This window comes from Mobula birostris, chromosome 8 (genome assembly GCF_030028105.1).
Source record: "Mobula birostris isolate sMobBir1 chromosome 8, sMobBir1.hap1, whole genome shotgun sequence".
In the NCBI taxonomy this organism is placed as follows: Eukaryota; Metazoa; Chordata; class Chondrichthyes; order Myliobatiformes; family Myliobatidae; genus Mobula; species Mobula birostris.
This window is the reverse complement of record NC_092377.1, coordinates 79,692,886-79,716,956: the sequence shown is the minus strand read 5'-3', so window position 1 is coordinate 79,716,956 and position 24,071 is coordinate 79,692,886. Positions and strand designations below refer to the sequence as shown.

General features: G+C 41.5%; 1 protein-coding gene across 4 annotated transcripts in view; it reads left to right on the top strand.

Moving 5' to 3' along the window:
• Positions 1-24,071, top strand: part of plcb1 (phospholipase C beta 1) — a 954,845-nt gene that overhangs the window by 743,253 nt on the left and 187,521 nt on the right. For all 4 annotated transcript variants that reach the window (XM_072265525.1, XM_072265524.1, XM_072265527.1 and 1 more), the window contains 2 exons: positions 14,912-15,058; positions 16,232-16,389. In XM_072265525.1, coding sequence (XP_072121626.1) covers positions 14,912-15,058; positions 16,232-16,389 — 305 coding nt within the window. The remainder of the gene's footprint in view (positions 1-14,911; positions 15,059-16,231; positions 16,390-24,071) is intronic.

Below are 24,071 nucleotides of genomic sequence, written 5' to 3'. Positions count from 1 at the left end.
CTGATCTCAGCCTAACAGGCCCATAATTTCCTTTTTTTCTGTGTCCTTCCTTCTTAAAGAGTGGAGTCAAATTTCCAATTTTCTAGTCCTCCAGAACCATTCTAGAATCCAGTGATTCTTGAAAGATCACTACAGATGCCTCAACAATTTTGCTGCACACAGTCATAATTTTATCTGGATGCTCTGGAATACTGCAAGCGTAAGACCCCACTGACAGTATTAAGCATTAGCTAACATATAAGTCATTATTGTTGTTAAAGCCCTCGCAACATATTGGGTATTTGCATATTTTCCCTCAACTTCCCAAGGCTGGGTCTGTCTGCTTGTCAGCCACATGCCAAAAAGAGAGAAGGGGACACTGGGCCCCTGCACCTTTGGGTGGAAAAGGGGCATTAGTAGCAGGATGGAAGACCTTCTCAACCATAAGGAAATTGGAGATGATTGGCATTTTGAGCTTGCAGGCAGTTCTTTTATTGTGGATCTGTGGATTAAACAGGAAAAGTTCAGGAGTTCTGGAATTTTGAGGTTGAGTTTTGAGAAGGAGCATTGGAAAGTTTGAAACTTTGAACCTGGAGATCTGAGTGGTGAAGAGAGTATTGGCAATAGTTTTAGACGTGGAGGTCTATAGGGAAAGGCTGAGGATGAAAACTAGGAGTGGCAGCACATCAAAAGAGGGAAACACTGTGGCAAAACAAATGATCTCTGGTACTGTCCACATGCAGGTTGCATGACTGTATGTATTTCCTTCTGGAGCTCCGGTTTGTCCTCAAATACTAAAAGTTTGTAGGTTGGTGGTTTAATTGGTTACTGCACATTTCCCCGATTGTGTAGGTGAATGGTAGTATCCGGGCAAGTTGATAAGAATGTGGAGAGAATAAAAATGGGATCAATGTAGAATGGTGCAAAAGGCCTGTTCCTGCTTTGTGTCTATTGGTCTATGTCTTTGAGATATGACAGACGCACTGGTGTCAGGTGATAAGTATGTCCCTATTTTCTGGCATCTTGTTGAAGTTTAATGAGAAGCATTGAAGTTGTTGAGTACTTCAGTAAACTACTTCGTAATACTTCAGAAAACAGCTTGAAAAACTTACAAAATAACTTTAGAGACATGAATTATTTAATGTGTTACGGCTCAAACAGCCCCCTAAGCTGAGTGTACTGTATTTCTGAATATATTAAATGCCTTATCAAGTAAATTGGGCTGTTCTCAGGACTTTGCCACATTAATCAAAAATCAAAATAAATGAATATTTTTATACTTAAGTTTTGAGCCAAATCAGTCTTGGCTGCAAACTGTTGGATTTGTTGAAAATGCATCACACAATCCCAAAAGCATCAGCCCACTGGCATTATCCGTGGGAGATTTCTTTGAATTTGAACAGACAAGCCATACTTTAGAGAAGACATTTCAATGCGTTATTAACTTTCCTAGACAGTGCAGACAGCACCACCAAACTTAAGAGTGTTGTCACATTTTCTCTGTTTGAGATGAATTGGAACATGTTACTGTCATTGTTTAAGATAAAAGAAACGTTGCTATTTCTTAGATAAGGTAACTGTCCCACCAAGTGGCTGCCTTGGGCTGTTTGGAATGAGAAATGCTGCATGCTTGAAAGATGTTATTCACAGTGAAGCATTTACTAGTTCACAGCTTTATCAGCATACACTCCAAGTTACATGAAGTTAGTGCTTGCACCAGAAGAAGGGCAAGGGCAGGTCTTTCACTTGACACCCTAGTCTTTTTTCCAAAATCACTGAGTTTCTTCTGTGTACTTTGGCTTCATCCCACACTCCTGTGATGTGCGGGTTTGTAGGTTAACTGGCTGTTTTTGATATCAGGAAAAGAAGGTTGTTAATGGGGAGGCGGAACAAAAAATAGGATTAATAGACATGGTTCTTCATGGCCAATGCGAACAAGAACCTCTTTCTGTGCTGCATAGTCTGTGATAATCACAGGTGTTAACTTACAATCAGGGGCCTCAGTGGGAAGTATAATAAAGTGAACTGGGACGTAGCTGGGCAGCAGATTTGGTCCTGAGGGTGAGAACGTGGGGTGGATGGTTGGATGTTGAGATTAAGGGAAGAGTAGAGGAAGAGCATCTCCCCTCTCCGTCTAGCACCAATATGCTTCATAAAGTACCCATCTTGGCAAATGGACAATCAGGATCTGATCTCTAATGCTTTCAGCCCCCCTATTAGCAAGAAAGGACGTTCAACAAATGCCTTCTGCTCTTTGTTGGCAGCTAAGCCTTCCCTGAGTGCGTAGCCCGTTAAGGCAACCATAATAGCAACAAACGATGAGTTTGAATCTGGCACACCACAGGGATCTAATTCCTTGCTTCCACCTACAGGCCAGAACTTGCAAAAGTATGCAGGATATACATTGTATCAAAGGGACAAGCAGGTAGGCAAAGAGGGGGGAGTGGCTCTGTTGGTAAAAAGGTGAAATCAAATCTTTAGAAAGAGGTGATATTGGGTTTGAAGGTGTAGAATCCTTGAACGTAGAGTTAAGAAACTGCAAGGGTAAGAAGACCCAGATGGGCATTATATACAAGCCCCTGAACAGTTCCAGGATGTAGGATACAAATTACAACGGGAGATAGAAAAGGCATGTAAAAAGAGCAATGTTACAATAGTTATGGGGGGATTTCAATATGCACATAGATTCGGAAAATCAGGTTGGTGCTGAATCCCAAAAGAAGGGATTTGACAAATGCCTACAAGATATCTTTTAGAGCAGCTTGTGTTTGAGCTTTTTAGGGAAAAGGCAATTCTGAGTTGGGTGTTATGTAATGAACTAGATTTGATTAGGTTGAACGAACCCTTAGGGGCAGTAACATACGATGATAGAATTCACCCTGTGATTTAAGAGGGAGAAGCTAACGTCAATTGGATCAGAATCACAGTGAAGCAGGAGAGAGGAGCTGGCCAAAGTTGAATAAAGGTGACACTAGCAGGGATGACAACAGAGCAGCAGTGGCTGGAGTTTCTGGGGGCAGTTTAGAAGGTGCAGGATAGATACATCCCAAAGATGAAGATGTATTCTAAAGGGAGGATAAGGTAACCATGGCTGACAAGGAAAGGCAAAGACAGCACAAGAGCAAAAGAGAGGCCTTATAATATAGCAAAAAATTAGTGGGAAGTTAGAGGATTAGGAAGTTCTTAACAACCAACAGAAGGTAACTGAAAAACCTAAGGAGAGAAAAGATGAAATCTGAAGGTAAGCTGGGCAATATATAAAAGAGGATACCAAAGGTTTATTCAGTAGAAGAGTGGCAAGAGTGGATATCTAATGGAGGACAAAGATCAAGAAACTCCCAATTTGGCAGTCAAGGAATCTCATACAGAGTGTGCCCAGCAACATCATCTGGTGTACAAAACACTTAGGGAGACCTCAGTCACACAAAGGTTACTAATGCACATCAGTCTCCAGATCACATTCCTGACAGGTATCATTTAATGGGTGCTGGCATGATCTACGTCTAGTAAAATTGCTTGAAAACTGTGGGGAAATGGATCCAATTTGTATTCTATTTAAAAACCACTTAATAAAAAGAAACTACAGTTAAATTTTAACAGTGGTGGTGATGAACAAATTGTTTTTATTTAGCATTTTCATTTTTGGTGAGACTTTGTAGGTATCAATCAAAGGAAAATTTGCATTGGGGGAAATTAGATTTATCATCTAGTACAGGCATGAACACTGTTAAATACATTGGAATTCAAATATGAACAGCATAAAGATCCTGCAGTTTCCTTTGAAAGACACACGAGCTGAACTAGCTTAAAAGGGTTCAATTTATCCCTTGGAAAGAAGGAATCTTCCACCATGGTATTCCATGGTGAGGTTACTAATTTCATGCCTCTTCGTGGTTAACTATGCATCTGAGGTTATTTTATGATTACTGGAAACTCTAAAATTGATATCGACCGAGTCAATATTAAACAGGTTATACATAAGTCATAGAAGCAGAATTAGACTCATCGAGACTGCTTTGCCATTCCATCCTGGCCGATTTATTATCCTTCTCAACCCCAATTTCTTGCGCTCTCCCCATAACTTTTGATGCTCTTGCTAATCAAGAACCTATCAATCTGTGTTTTAAATATACCCAGGGACATGGCCTCCACAGATAATTGTGGCAATAAATTCCACAGATTCACCACCCTCTGGCTAAAGAATTCCTCATTATCTCTGTTTTAAAGGGACGTTCTTCTAATCTGGGACTGTGCCCTCTGGTCCTAGACTCTTCCATAATAGGAAACATCCTCTTCACATCCACTCTTTCTGGATTTTATTCAGTTGACTGGGTAAATGACTGCTTGTACTAATCTCTGCTGTATTCCAGGCCAGTGTAGTGCTTTGGTGCATCAACTTCCAGATTTTTGTTTTTTTTTTGTTTCTTTCTTTTATCCTTTTCCCAGTTTGACACTTTTCTCCTTGCATTGTTCAACTAGCTGTGGGTTGTTTTGCAGTGACTTTTGAATGTACTTTTAGTTATTAATCATCTCAGAAGTCTCTGTGACAAAATAAGTCCTCACTGACCTGAGTTAATCGGCCCTTGGTTTTCTGAAGAAGGCAAGGAATTCAAATTGAACTTTTGTTTCTTTGGTAGTTGAAAGGCTAATTTTTCAAACCTAAATCTCTTTGGAAGGATAAATTTAATTAGCAGTAAATATGTACAAGATTCATAGGATGCCACAGCACAGAAACAGGCCTTTGGCCCATCAAGTCCGTGCTGACCTGGTCTTCTCTCTAGTCCCATTTACCTGCACCCATACTATAGTCCTCCATACCTCTCTCATCCATGTACTTTGTTTCAATATGATAATTGAACCCACATGTGCCACTTCCACTGGCAGCTCGTTCCACACTCTCACCATCCTATGAGTGAAGACGTTCCCCCTCAGATTCCCCTTAAATATTTCTCCTTTCTCTTTGAAGCTATGACCTCTGGTTGTAGTCTCATTCAAACTGAGGGGCAAAAGTGATCTTGACTCATAACTGCTGTGCTTTTCAAATAGATATTGCTTCTGACAGTGTTACTCTTTCCCCAGCTTGCACAGGTTCTCCCCAGGCTACCATGCTTCAGTTCCTACGAATAACAGTGTGTAGCAGAGAGTAACAGGGACAGAGTGAGCAGGCATGGGTAAAGCCGCTGCCAGCCCGCCTCGCTGGCTCAGTGTGTGAGCAAGTGAGTCTGTTCAGTGATCTCAGCTCGACCCAGCCCATCTCTCCCCCTCCCCAGTGATGGCAGTTCAGATGAGGCGAAGTGACAAGTGGCAGGCGGAAATTCCCCGCTTCTGGTCCCACCCAGTGCAAGATGCCTGCAGCCTCTCAGCAGCTGGCAAACCCATCCTGCAAACCTCCTGCTCGTTCTTCTATATGAGCTAACCATAAGTCAAGCCTTTAAAACCTGGGGAGGATTTGTATGTTGACAGCTTAAGACGGGTGTAATGATAATATGCAGTCTTATTTAACTGGAAACACTCTATTTTACTTAGCTATTTTCCCCAATTACAATTTTTGGAGGTGTCTACATAACCTTGCTTTTACCAATTCTTTTGCCAGGTATTTTTGTTTAATTTAATTTCGTCCCTATCCTAAACCTTAACCAACAAAATGGTAATGCTCAAAGTCAGGGTCACTTGGGGCCCTGCTCAAATACTTCAATGGTATCAGGTCAACTCCTCTTGGAGACATTTAAACACAATGAGCTGGTTCCGATTTTTTCATTTTGCGGGTTATTAGTTTTGTTGACGAGGACAATATTTATTCCTCGTCCATTATTGCCCCCAGAGAGGTGCAGGTAAGTCAGTTTTGCAATCATATTGTGGCAGTTGTGGTAAGGTGAGGATAACCTGGGCAGTTGTAGTCAAGTGAAACTGCTGCAGACACTTCTGCTTACTACAGACATGACAGGCTGGGTTCACTGTGGCAATGTGCACTCAAACCAGATGAGCGAGGCCTTCATAGTGAGACTTTTCCAGAAGGATCTTCCTGAAACATAGGATCCTCTTACACAATAGGGGTGCTGGAGACAGACGACATAAGAATAATGGGAGGATGTGAAATATACCCAACAACCAAGGCGCTGTTGTCTTTACTAACTTTGAAATATCATTGGCTGTCCACTTGAAGTTTTGATTGACTTTGACACCTCTATTATAAGTGGCGACTGATCTTGCAAGTAAGGAATTCAAATATATACAAAATACAATGATCAATAACCATAACTGATAAGCAAATTCTGTATAAAAATAGCAGTTTTCTGTTCAGACTTCAGAACAGTGTGGGCGACAAGGGCCCATGCTGTTCCCCTTGTGCACGAGTAAAATAAAAAAGAATGCTTGTAAGAGTGCATGTGTTCTGGGCCCAATTATTTTAGTTACTTTATTTTAATATTGGCAATGGCAGTATAGTCCTGCTGTGAAGCTGCTTCAAATATGTTGTTGAGAATAACGTTCTAAGATTTAGATTCAACAGCAGTAAAGATGTCATGATGTATTTTGTGGTCAGGAAGATGGTGGAAGCAACCTGCAGGTGGTGGCCTTTCCATTGCACCTGTCTCTTTTCTCCTTGCTGGTGGAAAAAGGTGTGGGTTTGAGAGGTGCCTTTGGTACAACCTGAGTGAATAACTGTGTGAAGCATTTGGCTGATTGTACACAGGATGTCTGCAGTGTGTACCTCTTACAAGCAGCCTTTTTCAAACTACATCATATAATGCTGAGCGGGCTGCACTAATCCAGACAAGTGGAAAGTATTTCATCACTCTATCAACATGTGCTTTATAGACAGTGAATGGGTTTCGATGCATGAAGCACTCACTAAAACATATCCAGTGACATGCCCAGGGTCCTCATTCAGCTGGTGCTGTTCCAAGATGTCTTGGCAAGGGTAATACTATTCATTCAATGCCAAGCATACAGTAGGTGTTCAGGCTTTGTCTTGTCCATTTCCTCATTCTAACCAAAGGAAATAATAATATTGATTATGATAATTTCTTATTAGAGCACCAGCATGACTTAGAGAGTAACAATTTTAACTCTGAATCAGAAGGTTATGGCTTCAAGTCCCACTGCACAAAAAATTAGGCAGATATTTGAGAGTGTGACACTGAATGAATGTTACCCTGTGGTAGATTCTGTCTTTCAGATAATTCATTAAACTCGGGCTCCATCTACCTTCTCACATGGCTGTAAGAGATCTGATAGCACCAGTTTTCAGATGACCAAAGTATTAGGTCCTGGCATGGATTTATCAGCTTTACAAAAGCAGACTGTACAGACTGTCTATGTTTGTTTGTGGTAACTTGATAAGATTGGTTTACAGTATTACAAGAGTCCCTGTATTTCAAATGTGCCTTTAAAGTATTTCTGAGGCCACTGGAGGTATTATCAAAATGCAAATCATCCTTTTAAGGTTATAGTTCAGTATTCTAACTTTTGCTGGATGAATCTATTTCTATGTTGTGATTCTTTTTTCTTCCTGTTTTATTCCAAAGAAGACAAGTAACATCGGTAATTACAGTTGATATGCAGTTTGTCTTTGTGGCAGCTAAAATATCTTTTCAGTGTTAATAGATTTGTCAGGTGATTTATAGTCTGTTGGATTGTTTATCTGATAGCTCTTTGACATAACGTCATGTAGCCAGTGAACTGACAAAGGGTGAAATGGCAAAGGGTCTGTTTAACTCCTCAAGGGTCTGTCGAGCATCTCCACACCATCCGCCACAAGCAGAATTTCCCGGTAGCCAAACATTTTAATTCCCATTCCTATTCCCATTCCGACCTATTGGTCTATGGCCTTCTCTTCCGCCAAGATGAGGCCACCCTCAGGGCGGAGAAGTAACACTTTCTATTCTGTCTGGGTTGCTTCCAACTTGATGGCATGAATATTGATTTCTCCTTCCGGTAAACAAATCTCCTCCCCCTCTTTCCTCTGTTCCCCACTCTGACCGTTTACATCTTCTCACCTGCTTATTATTTCCCCCTGGGTTCCCTCCTCCTTCAACTTCTCCTATGGTTCACTCTCTCCTCCTGTCAAATACCTTCTTCTCCAGCCCTTGACCTTTACAACCCACCTATCATCTATCTCCTTCTAGCTAGCCTCTTTCCCCTCCTCCCACCTTTTTATTCTGACATCTTCCCCCTTCCTTCTCAGTCCTGAAGAAGGGTCTTGGCCCGAAATGCCAGCCACCTATTCATTTCCATAGGTTCTGCCTGACCTGCTGAGCTCCTCCAGCATTTTGTTTGTGTTGCTTTGGACTTGCAGCATCTACAGACTTTCTTGTGTTGATGTTCAGCTCCTTGGTTATTCTGCCGCCAGCTTAGAACAACTTTCTGCACCATCTCATCGTCGGGTGGGCATAAAGGACTACTCGGTCCTTCTTGGGAGAAAAGAAATTCCCCTTCTTGGTGCCATTGCCATATCTTTCAACCAGCACTTTAAAAAGATTGCCTGATCATTATTTTATTTCTGTCTCTGTGTGTAAATTAGTTTGTGCATTTCTCAATTAAATCTATTCTGAAAAAAATACTCAACTGTAAAGTATATTGGAACAAATTGAGGTGGTGAAAGTTACTGTATAAATGAATCTTCCTGGATGCTCAAAATGATAAGTTAATTTCAGTTAGATTTAATGAGTAAATCAGACAGGCTGATTATTTGTATATCTATTTTATTCCTGAGGATTGAATGTAAGTACTCATCCTTCGATCGGAGTAATGCTATTTCTCACTTGTTTTGACAGCCATTTCTTTTTCACAGGAGTCATTTTATGAAGGCATTTGACTATCTGTTGATAATATCTGAAAGGTGCTCACAGCAAACTTCTTCTAAGTTTTTGCATTGTTTGCAATGTTGTGGACCCAACAACAGATCTTATGGCCATCAACAAGACTTAAAAGATCATTTTGATTCCTAGCCATGCAGAGTATGATTGTGAAATTCAAATGGTTATCCAAACATGCACTATATTTGACCAACCCTAGGGTCCCATGTAATTTACTGCTCCATAGCATTCATCAGCAGTTAAACCAATCGATTAATTGACTGTGTAATCAACTGATCAGTCTCTCCTGAGGCACTGCTCAGAATCTTATGTCATAATGTTCAGTTCTATTCTGCCTTGATATGTCAAGCAGGAAGCATTTATAAACTTCTAGTCAAAACGGGCTGCCTGCCATATTGGGAAGGAAAGCCATTGGACTTGGAAACCAGGCCAGGTTATCCGTACGTGCTAGAAGTGCATTTGTTTGAAGCCCCTGCGAAGGCGTGAATTGTTTCCCAACAGAAGGTCTGAGGCTATCACCAGTTGACTCAGTGAAACCCAATTTTGATTTGCAACCAAAAGGCTGAGTGTAAAATTGGCCTTAGTGTTTAGTCACTAGTGTCCTGGTCTGCGATGGATACCGCTGTCACTACTGCAGCCTCTGAAATCACCTGCTCCCCAAGTTCATCTTCATTCCTCTTCTCTCATCCCAGGATGTTGACCTCACTTACCCCAGGGCTGGTAATTGTGGCCCATTTTGTCAACCCCGTTGGGCTCCTTGTTTGACATCAACCCTGTGTTTCAACAGTCAGGGAATGTATCTGCTCTCCCCTCCCTTGCACGCATTCTAATTTCTACCCCACGTGTACTGCCCTTTAACCAGCTACCTCTCCAGCACTCCTCAGAATGCCGTAGCTCTTAGTGCTGCACTTTGTTTTCTTTCCTGTACTCCCACTTAGAATCAGTAGCATAACATTTATCAACCCTGTCAGTAGCTGAGCTCTCCGGCAAGGAAATCTGTGTGGGAAGTTCCATTTTCTACCTGTTTTGCAGAATTCAGGAGTGTTCTTGCAGTAAACAAGAAATTAAGTAATTGCCTACGGGATGGATAATTGAGTTTACGCTGTATTTTATGAGTGAACTGTGCATCAGCTTCTGTACCATTCTTTTCTGGAACTTTGTTCTCATGTAAGTTTAGCTGGTACTGTAGAGCTGAAGTGTGGTTGATACCCCCAGCTCAGACTGCCTGTATACACAAAATCCCTCAGCAGCATCTGATTTTTCAGCTGCGTTGTATATTACCAAGTTGTCTTCCTTTATCGTGACCCATCACACCTCCGTGTCATTCCCTTCCATCCATTACTAACAATTCCTGTCACTGCTCGTCATCCAATCCACGAGCAGCTTTCCAGCCCGGAACTAGGCACGACTTCCTCCTGGAATAAGGAAGACAATGAGTTGGATGACTGTCTCGCAAGGTCTGTAAAGAATGTGCTCGTCCTGGTGGACCGCCGTGATTTCCTCCTGGAACAAGGGAGAGAATATTTTGGGTGACTGTCTCGCGAGGTCTCTAGAGACTGTGCTCGTCCTGGTGGACCACTGTGATTTCCTCCTGGAATAATGGAGGGAATGTGTTGAGTGACTGTCTTGTGAGGATGTGCTCATCCTTTGGACCACAGTGTGTAAAACAGAATCATAGAGTTACACAGCATAAAAACCAACCTTTCAGCCCAACTCGATCACACTAACCAAGATGTTCATCTAAGCTAGTTCCATTTCCCTGAATTTGGCCCATATCATGTACTTGTTTAAATGCATTTTAAACATTATAATGGTATCTACCTTTGGCTGGTCGTTATATATACCCATCACCCTCTGTTAAAAAAATACTTACCCTTGTTTCTGTTTTAAATTTCCCCTCTCTCATCTTAAATCTGCATACTTCCATTTTTAGACTTCCCTACCCTGGGAAAAATACTGTTACCATCAAGCTATGCTCTTCATGGTTTTATATGCCCCTGCTTGGCCTGCTAAGCTCTGGGAAAGAAGTTCCAGCCTGTCTGGCCTCTCCTTATGCCTCAAGCCCTCCAGTCCCAGTAACATTGTCGTGAAACTTTTCTGTACAATTTCTAATTTACTGACGTCCTTTGTATATCTGGGCAACCAGAGCAATACACAGTCATTTTGAGAGTCAGCCCAGTAGTAACTTCTGTATTTGCATATGGTGTCCCAACTCCTGCACTCTTTCCTGCCTGATGAAGACAAGTCTGTCAGATGTCCTCTTTATTAACTTATCTAGCTGTGTTGACACTTTCAGGGAACTATGTACCTTACCCCAAGGTCGCTCTGTCTGACAACAGACTGTGGGGGTGAGTGCAAATTTTGCTGAAGTGACAGCTGGAATAGAATCGGCTTATTGCAGAGGGATGTACGTAATGATGCTGGAGCTGTGAAGTTAAGGGAACCTTGACAACTCCAGTGAGATCTTTCAACTTGTACTATTCTAGTGGCCGTGACTAAGAATGAAACATGAGGCATTCACTTTCTTTTCCAATCTACCCCTGTTGATAGCTGGATGACTTCCCAATTTTGGTGGAGGATGCCCCTCCCGATATTCCACCTTTACATCTAAGTCCTCAGTGGAGTAAAGCGCAGGAACACGGCCTTCAGCCCACGTTGTTGTGCCAAACTAATTAAACTAGTAATTAAATGCCTAACCAAAGTAATCCCTTCTGCCTACACAAGGTCCATATTCCTCCCTTCTCTGCACACTCACATGCCTGTTAAACATCTCTATTGTATCTGCTTCCACCACCACCTGGCAGCACAGTCCAGGCACCCATCACTCTCTGTGGAAAAAAGTTTTCTCTCACATGTCCTTTGAAGTGTTTCCTTTCTTCTGTGTCAACTTGCCCTCCCTCTTCCAAAGATTGTCACTTCTGAAAGCTGGCATTAGAAATGCCAGATGTCCAGCATTGCCTCAGCCAGTGTTTCCAATGGTTAGTGTGAGCAGTGCTGACAACCCACTTTCAGTTACAATCTGATAGTGTCAGAGGGTGGTAATTCAGCTGATGAGACCAATGACGGGCCTAGATAAAGTTATCGCTCTCTCTTCAAAACGCTCTCTGGAACTACCTTTCTGACGGAGCTCCAAATGAGCCCTGTGTCACCTTTTATTCAATTATATTTCTGTGAAGCCCTTTTGGGTGTCTCCCTCCAATTAAGTGGACTTTATAAATGCAGTGTGGTGGTTTTTTTGATTTGTTGGAAGCCTCCAGCGAGACTGAAGGACAGAAAGCTGTCCCAAGTGGCTAGTGTGGTCGATATTCAGTCAAACTTTTCTCCACCACTGTATCCAGCTCTTAGGAATGATATAGAATGATTAGAAACATACATAGTCATAGTCATACTTTATTGATCCCGGGGGAAATTGGTTTTTGTTACAGTTGCACCATAAATAATAAATAGTAATAGAAATAGTAATAGTAATATTACTATTAGTAAATAGTAATAGTCATAGAAATAATAAATAGTAATAGAAAATAGTAATAAATAGTTAAACAGTAATATATAAATTAAATTATGAAATACGTCCAGGACCAGCCTATTGGCTCAGGGTGTCTGAACCTCCAAGGGAGGAGTTGTAAAGTTTGATGGCCACAGGCAGGAATGACTTCCTATGGCACTCTGTGCTGCATCTCGGTGGAATGAGTCTCTGGCTGAATGTACTCCTGTGCCCACCCAGTACATTATGTAGTGGATGAGAGACATTGACCAAGATGGCATGCAACTTAGACAGCATCCTCTTTTCAGACACCACCGTGAGTGGGTCCAGTTCCATCCCCACAACGTCACTGGCCTTACGAATGAGTTTGTTGATTCTATTGGTGTCTGCTACCCTCAGCCTGCTGCCCAGCACACAACAGCAAACATGATAGCACTGGCCACCACAGACTTTCCTAATACAAAATTATGAAAAGGATAGATAAGATAGAGGCAGGGAAGTTGTTTCCACTGGTAGGTGAGACTACCACTAGGGGACATAGCCTCAAGATTTGGGGGAGTAGATTTAGGACAAAGATGAGGAGGAACTGCTGTATCCAGAAAGTGGTGAATCTGTGGAATTCTCTGCTCAATAAAGTAGTGAAGGCTACCTCAGTAAATATATTTAAAACAAGGTTGGATACATTTTTGCATAGTAGGGGAATCAAGGGTTATGGGGAAAAGACAGGTCAATACAGATGAGCCAATGGCCAGGTCAGCCAAGATCTTATTGAATGGTGGAGCAGGCTCGACAGGCCAGATGGCCTATTCCTGCTCCTATTTCTTATGTTCTCATATTGCTGACACTGAATGGCTCAGTAATATCTTTCCATGCCTGCTGAGCCATCTGTAGTGATCAAGACCTCAGAAGAGATCTGACTCACTCAATATGAATCTCCACACCATTGACTGAGGGTGACCCTGTTCCCTGGCTGATTCCGGCTCCTCCAGAAATCAAGGCTCAGGATACCACTGATAAAACAAACACACTCCCCTTTAGGAAAGAAGAAACTCCCAGCAGTGAGTTTGATAATATTCAGTAACAGGGGCAACACAATATGTCATTAGAATCACTCAGATTTTCTGCCAGCAGTATTGGTGATCGAATGGAACAATTGACCCATGACTGAATATTAACCCAATGCCCAGATTATGTCCTTTAGCTTTGTTGACAGCTTTTCTGCAAACCAAATCCACCTGCATTTATAAAGTTACTTAAATTGGAGGGAAACATCTCAAAAGAGCTTCACAGAGGTATAACCAAACAAAAGTTGACAGAGCACACTTGGAGCTCTATGCTTCAAGGGTCCATTGGAAAGGTAGTTCTAGGGAGCAACTTGTGAATAGAGAGGAGGAGAATTTAGGAGGGAACTGGAGCTCAAATTAAAGAGACCACATCCAATTACATTCACATTGAATGAGAAGCATTTTGTAACAAAAGTTTATTCTGTGAATTCAACCCAGGAAAAATGGAAACCAGATTTTCAGAAGAGGCTGTTCCATAGAGTTATAAAGACAGAGAGCATGCATATCACTGCCACCACTGGGCACCCGCATTAATCCCACCGTCCAGCAGTTATTTAATACGCTACAAATCTATGAGATTCAAGTGCTCATCGAGAGCCTTCTTAAATACTGTCAGTGACCCTACTTCCATCACTCTCTCAGACAGTGGATTCTGGGTGCTTATCAATCTCTAGGTGGAAGTGGTCTCCCTCATATCCCCTTTAAATCTCTCCCCACTTCCCTAAATCCATGTTGGGATAAGTTTCCAGAAGTCCATCAATATACCTTCTTAACCACATTATCCACTTGTGCCACCACCTTCAGGGATCTCGATCTGCTACTTATCAGCCCATTTTACCAACATGTCACTATCGCTCAATACCTTGAGGCTCCCCTCTACGTTATCCAGAACTCTGCTAATCTTAGTGTTACCTGCAAACAAACTGATCATGCCTCCTACATCAACATCCAAATCATTCTCATATATATCACAAACAGCAAAGGTTCTTGCTCTGTTCTGAGGAATACCACTAATAATAGCAACTCTCAGCCATCACCTCCCACAGACGCTGCTGAATTCCTCCAGCAGGTCATTTGTGGCTCCACATTCCAGGATCTGCAGTCTCTTGTGTTTCTTCTACCATTATACCATTATCCTCTGTCTTCCCATTAGCTAACTTGCTCTAGATCCCAGAGGACCAAACCTTTTGGACCAGTTCCCCATGTGAGACGCTGTCAAAGAGCTGACTGAATCCATGTAAACCTCAAATACTACTCTGCCCTCATTGAATACACTCAAAAAAATTCATTCAGATTGTTCAAATAGGATTTGCCATTCACAAAGCTGTGTTGGCTGTAACCAATTAAACCCTGTTGTTCCAAGTGGTCAATAATCCTGACCCTCAGCCCTTTCTCCAATTACCTTCCTTCCAGCTGGGTAATGTTGTCTACATTTCAATATATCTAGGTAATTGGCTTAATCTGCTCCAACTAGGACTAATTCCATAATCATTTATTAAAATGTGCATTTTGATATGATTTTATTTGCAAATTGAACTTACTTATTTTTTTCCTTTGTCTGTTATCAGGTCAGATTTCAATTGATGGCTTCAAGAAGTATTTGAGTGGTGATGAGAATGGAGTGATTCCACTTGAGAAATTAGATCTGAGTGAAGATATGACTCAACCTTTGTCCCACTATTTCATCAACTCCTCACACAATACCTACCTCACAGGTAAGAAATGATGCTGCCTGGCCTGCTGCGTTTACCAGCAGCCGTTATGTGTGTTGCTTGAATTTCCAGCATCTGCAGAATTCCTGTTGTTTGTGTAAGAAATTGTCACTGCACATTTTGCTCAAAGTTTCTTCACATCAGATGTAAATATTTCATCAGGGGGTCTTTCCGAACAATTGCACATTCATTGCAATAGCACAGAATAGAGGAAAACAGAGAGATTGTGGGCACATCTTCAACCATTGGCTGACTGCTTCTTATCCGAGAAATACTGCCAGCTGTTAAATATTAAAATCAGCAAAAGGTCCCCCACAGTTGATGCCTAGTTGTTCTTGATGCAATTTGCAGAAAAATCTGTAAATAGGAAAAGTATGTACTAGTATGAAACAGGTGGGAATTTTATGGTATTCATTGAATTTGTGTTGCTAGATATTTAGTTCAGACTTCTAGAATATTGGTCCAGTACTTTAAACTTTTTATCACCAGTCTCCTGATTGAAACTCAGCATCAAAAACAGAAAATGCCTTAAAATAATCAACAGGTCAGGCATTATCTGTGGAAGGTGAAACAGATGGCGTTTAGGGTCGAAGACTGGGAAAGAGAGGAAAATAAGTGAATTTTAGTGGGAGAAAAGATTGGGGAGGTGCGCCTTCAGCAAAATCACACATTAGGTGGACTTCCACACGTCTTATTACAAGGTCCTTGGCTCACCATGACCACAATGATGCCTCCAATAATGGAATGCTATTAAGAATTATCCCTACTGAGGCACCCCCAATGAACTTATTGCTGGAGAAAACACTTTCTGATAATGTTAGTACGTTGTGGAATGTGGCAGATGCCTGACCAATGATATTTTGCTTCCAGCGGTTTGGAATAAGTTAACATCATGAATACGTCCACCAGATTTCCTTTTGAAATGTCATACTTCTTTATAATATTGAATTCCATGATGATCGCAAAACTTTAATAGGGTAATTTCAAAGCATCAAAAGCTGTGTTGTTAATTGTAATGATTTTTATTGCTTCTTCTCTCTCTCTCTCTGAAATTATAAATTAAATGTCTGCTGTGCACTGTTTGTGGCTGGAAGTGATATCAAACTCCATACAGGCTTTCTCATCAATGTGTTACTGTAATGCAGTTACTTTTTACTTTGTGTTGTGTTATCACAGCCGGACAGCTGGCTGGGAACTCTTCCGTTGAAATGTACCGCCAGGTCCTCTTGGCAGGATGCCGGTGCGTCGAGCTGGACTGCTGGAAGGGGCGTTCAGCTGAAGAAGAGCCAGTCATCACTCACGGATTTACAATGACAACTGAAATATTATTCAAGGTGATTTTCTTTCGTTTATTTTGCAAAGTTACCCTTGATGTGTTGAATGTATCCATGTGGCATGAAAAACCTGCTCATTACAGGAGAGCCTTTTTGTTCTATGGATGTAAAGGGAGCTACAGACAGGACTTAATTCATTATAGGGATATACAGTACTTGCACACAGCAACCCAGCTAATTAAATATGTTGTACATGTTTGGAATACACAATTCCAGTACAGGCTGCTAAGTTACTGGTTTTTAGTTGTTGGACATTCAAAAAGTCAAGAGAAAACTTGGTGCATGATTTTAATTGTGAAGACCTTAATTATTTTCTTTGATACAACTTCGTCTCAGAATTTAGAAATATAGAGTTATAGAAAAGTACAGCACAGAAATAGACCCTTCAGCCCTTCTTGTCCATACTGAACCATTTAAACTGCCTACTCCCATCGACCTGCACCGGGACCATAGCCCTGCCATCCATGTACCTACTCAAACTGGCTCACATGAGGAAAAGTGGCAAAAAAGTAATCACTTTGAGGGCATTGTGAACTGAGAATTTGGTGGCTGAATTAAGTGACCACTGAATATCTATTCACCCAATATAAATAGCAATCAAAGTACCCAGCACAACAGGGAAGAAGATAAGAAAATGAGGCAGTGCTGGGTCATTTGGCAACTTATTCTTGAGCTGCCATTCATTTTAGATCATGACATATCTTTTACTTCACTGTCATGTTTCATGCACAAAGCCTACACTCCTAATATCTAAAAATATAATTAGAGAGCAATATGTCTTATTAAAAAGGCAGATGTCAACAATATTAATAATGAGTTTTTAATAATGCATGTCAATGGAAACTTTTGTGCAAGCACTCCAGTGATTTGACCTGCAATTTTGACTGACTACTAACAATGGCTGTAGGTTAAACCTGTGATTTCACAGACGCTACACTTAAATTCACAGTGGCCCAAAATAGACAGTAAAAATAGCAATGTGGTCATCAATGCTGACCATTGCAGTATGCAAGTTCGAACATCCACAGATTTACAGTTAGAAATAGACAGTGGAAGGTGCTTTCAGAGGCTTAGTTGAGAGATTTAACATACGACCCCTGAATACTCACAAAAGATTAGGTTTTTAGTTCAAGTAATTTTGAATTAATGGAGAACAACTGCTCCAGGAAATTCACTTTTACAATATGGAATCACACTCATTCAGATTATTATTTCAAACATTTTAAATTATGTTTCCTTTCAGTCTGTGTTTTCTCTTTCCCTCTCACGGTTAATTATTTTACATTGAATTGAGGATTGCTTAACAGATACCAAATGTTTTCACTTTGATAATGTAGCTACTGAGATATAACAATGAGCACTTAGGGCACAGCTAATAAAAGCCCGTGTTGTTACCACAGGTGAGGTGGTAATTTGATGAATTACCATCAACAGAAAATTAAAGGGGAGAAAAGTGTGAGGCGGACCCAGTGAAGGCAGAAAGGGATATGGATACATTAAGTGATTGGGCAAGAATGTACCAGAGTGTAATACAAAGAGAAGCAAAATTATTCACCAGAAAGACACAGGAGCAGGATTAGGCCATTTGGCCCATAGTAGTAGTCATAATTTATTGATCCTGGGGGAAATTGGTTTTCGTTACAGTTGCACCATAAATAATAAATAGTAATAAAACCATAAATAGTTAAATAGTAATATGTAAGTTATGCCAGGAAATAAGTCCAGGACCAGCCTATTGGCTCGAGCCTGCTCTGCCATTTCATCATGGGCTGATCTACTTTTCCTCTCAGCCCCAGTCTCCTGCTTTCCCCCTGTATCCCTTCATGCCTTGACTAATCAAGAATATATCAACCTCTGCCTTAAATATACATAAAGACTTAGCCTCCAGAGCTGCCTGTGACAATGAATTCCACAGATTCACCACTCTCTGGCTAAGGAAATACCTCCTTATCTCCATTGTAAAAGGATGCCCCTCTATTCTGAGGATGTATCCTCTGGTCTCAGACTCCCCCACCGTAGGATACATCCTCTCCACATCCATTCTATCAAAGCCTTTCATCATTCAATTAGATTCAATAAGTTTCAATTAGATTACACCTTATTCTTCTACTGTAGGATATAAAGTTTCAGGCCCTTTGTGATTAAATTAAAGCTGAAGACTAATTCTGTCAGCCTGATGGAGGTTTTATATTGCTTCTGGACATTAGTAGTAGCTAGAGACTGTGGGTAATACTTGCTTTGGCAGCATTTCTACCAAATTAAGTTGCACACGCATTTGCTACAAATAGTGTTGGGGTGGGGCAACTGAAACATGAGGCTGGTTCTGAGCAGCTCAAAGTGGTGGAGTGCTGATCTAGAGTCTCACCATGATATTTGATCTCCTTGAAGGTAAGGAGCAGTACGTAAAGCACAGAGCCAGGCACTTCAGCCCACAATGTTGTGACAAGTTAAAATAATTCCTTCTGCCTACAGAAGGTCCATATCCCTTCATTCGCTGCCTGTTCACATGCCTATCTAGGAGCCGCTTAAATGCCTCTATCGTATTAGCCTCCGTTATCACCCCAATGGCACATTCCAGGCACCCACCCACCGCTCCCTGTGCAACTCAACTTGCCCTGAATATCTTCTTTGACCTTAACTCTTCTCATCTTTGACTTTTAGCATTGGACATGTCAGCCCTGGGGAGGGGTGGGGTGGGATATACCAGCTGTCTATGCTATCTATGCATCTCATAATCTTATAAACATTAATCAGGTCTTCCCTCAGTTTCCTCAGCTGCTCTAGTGAAAACACCCCAGGTTCGTTCAACCTCTCTTTTTTGCTCATGCCTTCTGATCAAGGCAACATCCTGATAAACTTTTTCAATAGGTTCAGTAGGTACACTTAATGTCAGAGAAATGTATACAATATATTTCCTGAAATTCTTTTCCTTTGCAAACATCCATGAAAACAGAAGAGTGCCCCAAAGAATGAATGATAGTTAAATGCTAGAACCCCAAAGTCCCCTCCCCCAGTTCCTCCCCTTCCACGCACAACAGGAGCAAGGCAATGATACCCCCACCCCCCACCAGCAAAAAAGCATCAGTGCCCTCCACCGAGCACTCATGCGTGCAGCAAAGCATCAATAAAGACACAGACTTGCAGTAACCCAAAGACTACTCGTTCACCCGGTAATTCGACGTACCACAGGCTTTCTCTTTCCCTAATAAGGGAAAAAGAGGTGTCCCCATTTCTGCACCCTTTCTAAAGCCTCCACATCCTTCATATCATAGGGCACCCAGAAATGAATGCAATATTTTAGATATAGCCTAACCAAAGCTTTATAAATCTGCAGTATAACTTCCTGACTCCCGAACTCAATTTGTCGACAAATGAAAACAAGCATGCCCTGCTCTGTTCTTACCGCCTTATCAACCTGTGCAGCCATTTTCATGGAGCGGTGGACTTGGATGCCAGTATCCCTCCGTGCATCAACACGGTTAAGGATCTTGCCGTTAACAGTGTTCTGTCCCTTTACATTTGATCTCCTGAAATGCAGCACTCCACGCTTGACTGCATTAAGCTCCATCTGTTATTCCTCCACCCATATTTACAACCGATCTAAATCAGCTGTATCCTTTACAGACTTCTACACTAACCACGACACCAGTCTTTGTATCATCTACAAAGTTACTAACCCAACCATTCACATTTCCATCCCAGTCATATACTCATATATATCCATCCCTGTACGGATCTCTGCAGAACACCACTAGTCATGACCTCCAACCAGAATAAGTCCTACTGACCACTACCCTCTATCTTCTATGGGCAAGCCAATTCTGAATGCAAAAAGGACCAAATCACTGTGGATCATGTCCATTCAGATTTCAATTTGCCTGCTGCATCCAGTTCCTTTTTGGCATTTGGCCTTTGGACCTGCCAGCATCGGACCTTGGAGCAACCGTAAACCAACTCCTGGTTGCAAGCCGCTCAATATCATCCCTTCACACTGTTATCCCTCCCCACCTCCAACCTCTGATAACATCTGACTCTTCTGCTATTGCCATAACAGTTCGCCATCTTTGTTTTTCCTGACAAAGGGAAGTCCTTTGTATGTACTTGTGAGACACTCCAAAGCTCACAGTATTCTGGGGCTCAGGCTCTTCCAAGCTTTGCTGGGGGGAAGCTGAACAACTAGGTAGGCTGCTCGTGTAACAAGTTAATGTAAGGGAATTTCTAATCCATGACATTTAACCTTTAAAAGGAAGATTTGTGTTAATATTAACACCTGTCACTGCTTGTATCAACAAACATTATAGCAAGGAGTTCCTTTTGAAGTGTGAGCAATATTATAGGCAACATTGCAACCCACAAGATTCTGCTGACAGCCACAATTTAATAACAAGGCAAAGTGCTTGTGCACTCCTGAAAGCTAAATGTTTGTCAGTGTGGCTAGATCCTCTGCATTCAGTGGAGAACTCAGGCCGTTGCTGTAATGTCATATGCACAAGACAGTATCTCTGTCCATGTGGTACACCCTCAGAATTTTTTCCTTGTCACTGGAGTGGAGATTGAACCGATATTCTTCTGACTGACAGTGCTGGCAATTGAGCTAATTTTGGAGTAGAACATTACACTATAAAACATAAGACATAGAAACAGAATGAGGCCATTCAGCCCATGAAGTCTACCCCAATATTCAATCATAGCTTACTTATTATCCCTTCCAACTGTATTCTCCTGCCTTCTCCCCGTAGCCATTGACACCCTTACTAATCAAGAATCTATCAACCTTCACTTTAAATATACCAATGACTTGGCCTCCATAGCTGAATGTGGCAATGAATTCCACAGATTCACCACAGCCTGTCCTCCTTGTCTCTGTTCTGAAGGATATTGTTCTATTCTGAGTCTATGCCCTCTGGTCCTAGACACTCCCATTATTGGAAACATCCTCTTTGTCCTTTTTATCTTGGGCTTTCAATATTTGGTAGGTTTCAATGAGATCCCCCCCTCATTCTTCTAAATTCCAGTGAGTGCAGGCCCAGGGCTACTGTATCAGATGCTCTTCATACTTTAACCTTTTCATTCCTGGAACCATTCTTGTAAACCATCTCCGGACCCCCTCTAATGCCAGCAGATCCTTTCCTAGACTTGGAGCCCAGTACTGCTCAAGTGTTAATATAAGTGTAAATGTAAAAAAAGTTAAATGCTGTGGATTAGAAATTCCCTTTGTTAACTTGTTACGTGTGCCTCCAAGTACCCTGAAACCTCATCCTTAATTGCTTAATAATACTTAACAACTTGCCAACCACTGAAGTCAGGTTAACCAACCTGTTATTGCCTGTCTTTTGTTTTCCTCCCATCTCAAAGAGTGGAGTGAAATTTGCAATTTTAGTAATAGCAACTGCACTCACTTCTGCCCCCCGACACTCTCGGATTTATGGCATATTGCTGTTGCTTTCCACGCTGAAGACTGATACAAAATACTTATTTAGTTTGTCTGCCATTTCTTTATTTCCCATTACTATCGCTCTAGCATAATTTTCCAGTGGCCCAATGTCCATATCTCCCTTTTATTCCATATATCTGAAAATATCTTTGGTATCCTCTTTAATCTTAATAGCTAACAGCTTCATATTTTGTATTTTCGCCTTATTGTTTTTTTTTAGTTGCCATCTATTGGTTTAAAAGCTTCCCAATCCTCTAGTCTCCTACTAATTTTTGCTCTATTGTATGCCCTCTCTTTCCTTGTCAGCCACAGTTACTCATCCTCCCACTCGAATGCTTCTTCTTTGGGATAAACCGATCATGCATTTTCTGAATTACCCATGAACACTGCCTCACTTTTTTGTGATATATTATTTCTGCTTTTGCACTACTTTTAATCTGTTTACTGTAGTTGATTTACTTATTTTTTTCTTTCTATATTATCATGTATTGCATTGAACTGCTGCTGCTACGTTAGCAAATTTCATGGCACATGCCGGTGATAATAAACTTGATTCTGATTCTACTGCCATCCCTGCTAGTGTCCTCTTCTAGTCAACTTTAGCCAGTTCACCTTTCATGCCAGCTCATCTTTCAAGTGTATTTACACTTACACCACTGTAATACTAATACATCAGATCTTAATGTCTCCTTCTCAAACAGCAGGGTGAATTCTACCATATTATGATCACTGTCATCTAAGGGTTCATTTACCGAAAGCTCCTGAATCAAATCTGGTTCATTACACAAAACCTAATCAGAATTGCTTTTCCCATAGTGGGCATTGATTCACTTGGGATCCAGCACCAAACTGACTTTAACCAGTCTATCTGTTATATTGAGATTCCCCCAGGTCCATTGTAACATTAATCTTTTTACATGCTATTTCGATCTCCCGCTATGATTTGTATCCCTGGTTATTGTCGGGTGGCCTGTATGTATCTCTCATCAGGGTCCTTTTCTGCCCTGCAGTTTCCTAACTCTACCCACAAGGACTCCAGGTCATATGTCACTTCTTTCTAAGGCTTTAATTTCAATTTTTTGCCAATCTAACCCTCTGCCCACCTGCCTATCCATTTGATATGATGTGTATTCTTGGATATTAAGCTCCCAGCTGTGATCCTCTTTCAACCATAACTTAGTGATGCCCACAACATCATGCCTGCCAGTCTCTAACTGTATTACAAAATCATCTAGCTAATACAATATGCATTCAAATATAACACCTTCGATCCTGTATTCACTACCCTTCTCAATTTTGTCTCCATGTTGACTGATCAAATTCTTAACTCTGTATAAACTTTATGTCTTAATCTTTCTTCTGGAGCCTTCAGTAACCTCTCCTGTACTCTTCTTCCTTTTTACTTTATCCATACTGTTGAACCCACCCCCAGACTATTTAGTTCGAAGCTCTATCTACAGGCTTGGTTATGTGATTCGCCAGGACCCTTGTCCCACTATGGTTCAGGTGGAGCATGTCCCATTGGAACAGCTGTCTCCTTTCCCAATATTGGTGCCAATGTCCCACAAATTCAAGCCCACTTCTCCCACACCAGTCTTTGAGCCACACGTTTAACTCTCTGATCTTAATCACTCTGCGCTAATTTGCACGTGACTCGGGTAACAGTCTAAACATTGTTACCTTTTTGGCTCTGCAGTTTAATTTAGTTCCCAGCTGCTTAAATTCCCTCAGTGCCACCAGGTAGACAGTGTAGCCTGCAGGACACTTGATCTTACTGACAAAAAAAAATTGTGTGTATTCCCCTGACTATACGATCCTCAATTACAATACATTTGTCTTCTCATCGCCTCTCTGGAATGGCTTCCCCATGGTGCCACGGTTCGGTTGCTCACCCTTCCTATAGACCACCCTCTCGTCCTCACACAGAGCAACAATCTCAGGCCTGTTGTGCAAGCGCAGGGACAGAGCCTCCTCCAGCTCTTTGAACCTCTACCTCCCTCACTCGCAGCTCTCAGTCCCTGTCCATAGACTGAAATTGAAATAGTTAATCCAAAAGATGTGACTGCCTCCTGAAACAGTGTCCGGGAAACTCTCCCCCCTCCCTAATGCGTCAGATTCGAGGTCATCACGTCTGAGTCTGGAGTTCATCAAGCCACTAACACTTGCTGTAGGTGTGGTGATCAGGAACCACAATGGGGTCCACCACCTTCCATATCATGCAGCTACAACACATCACCTGATCTTTATC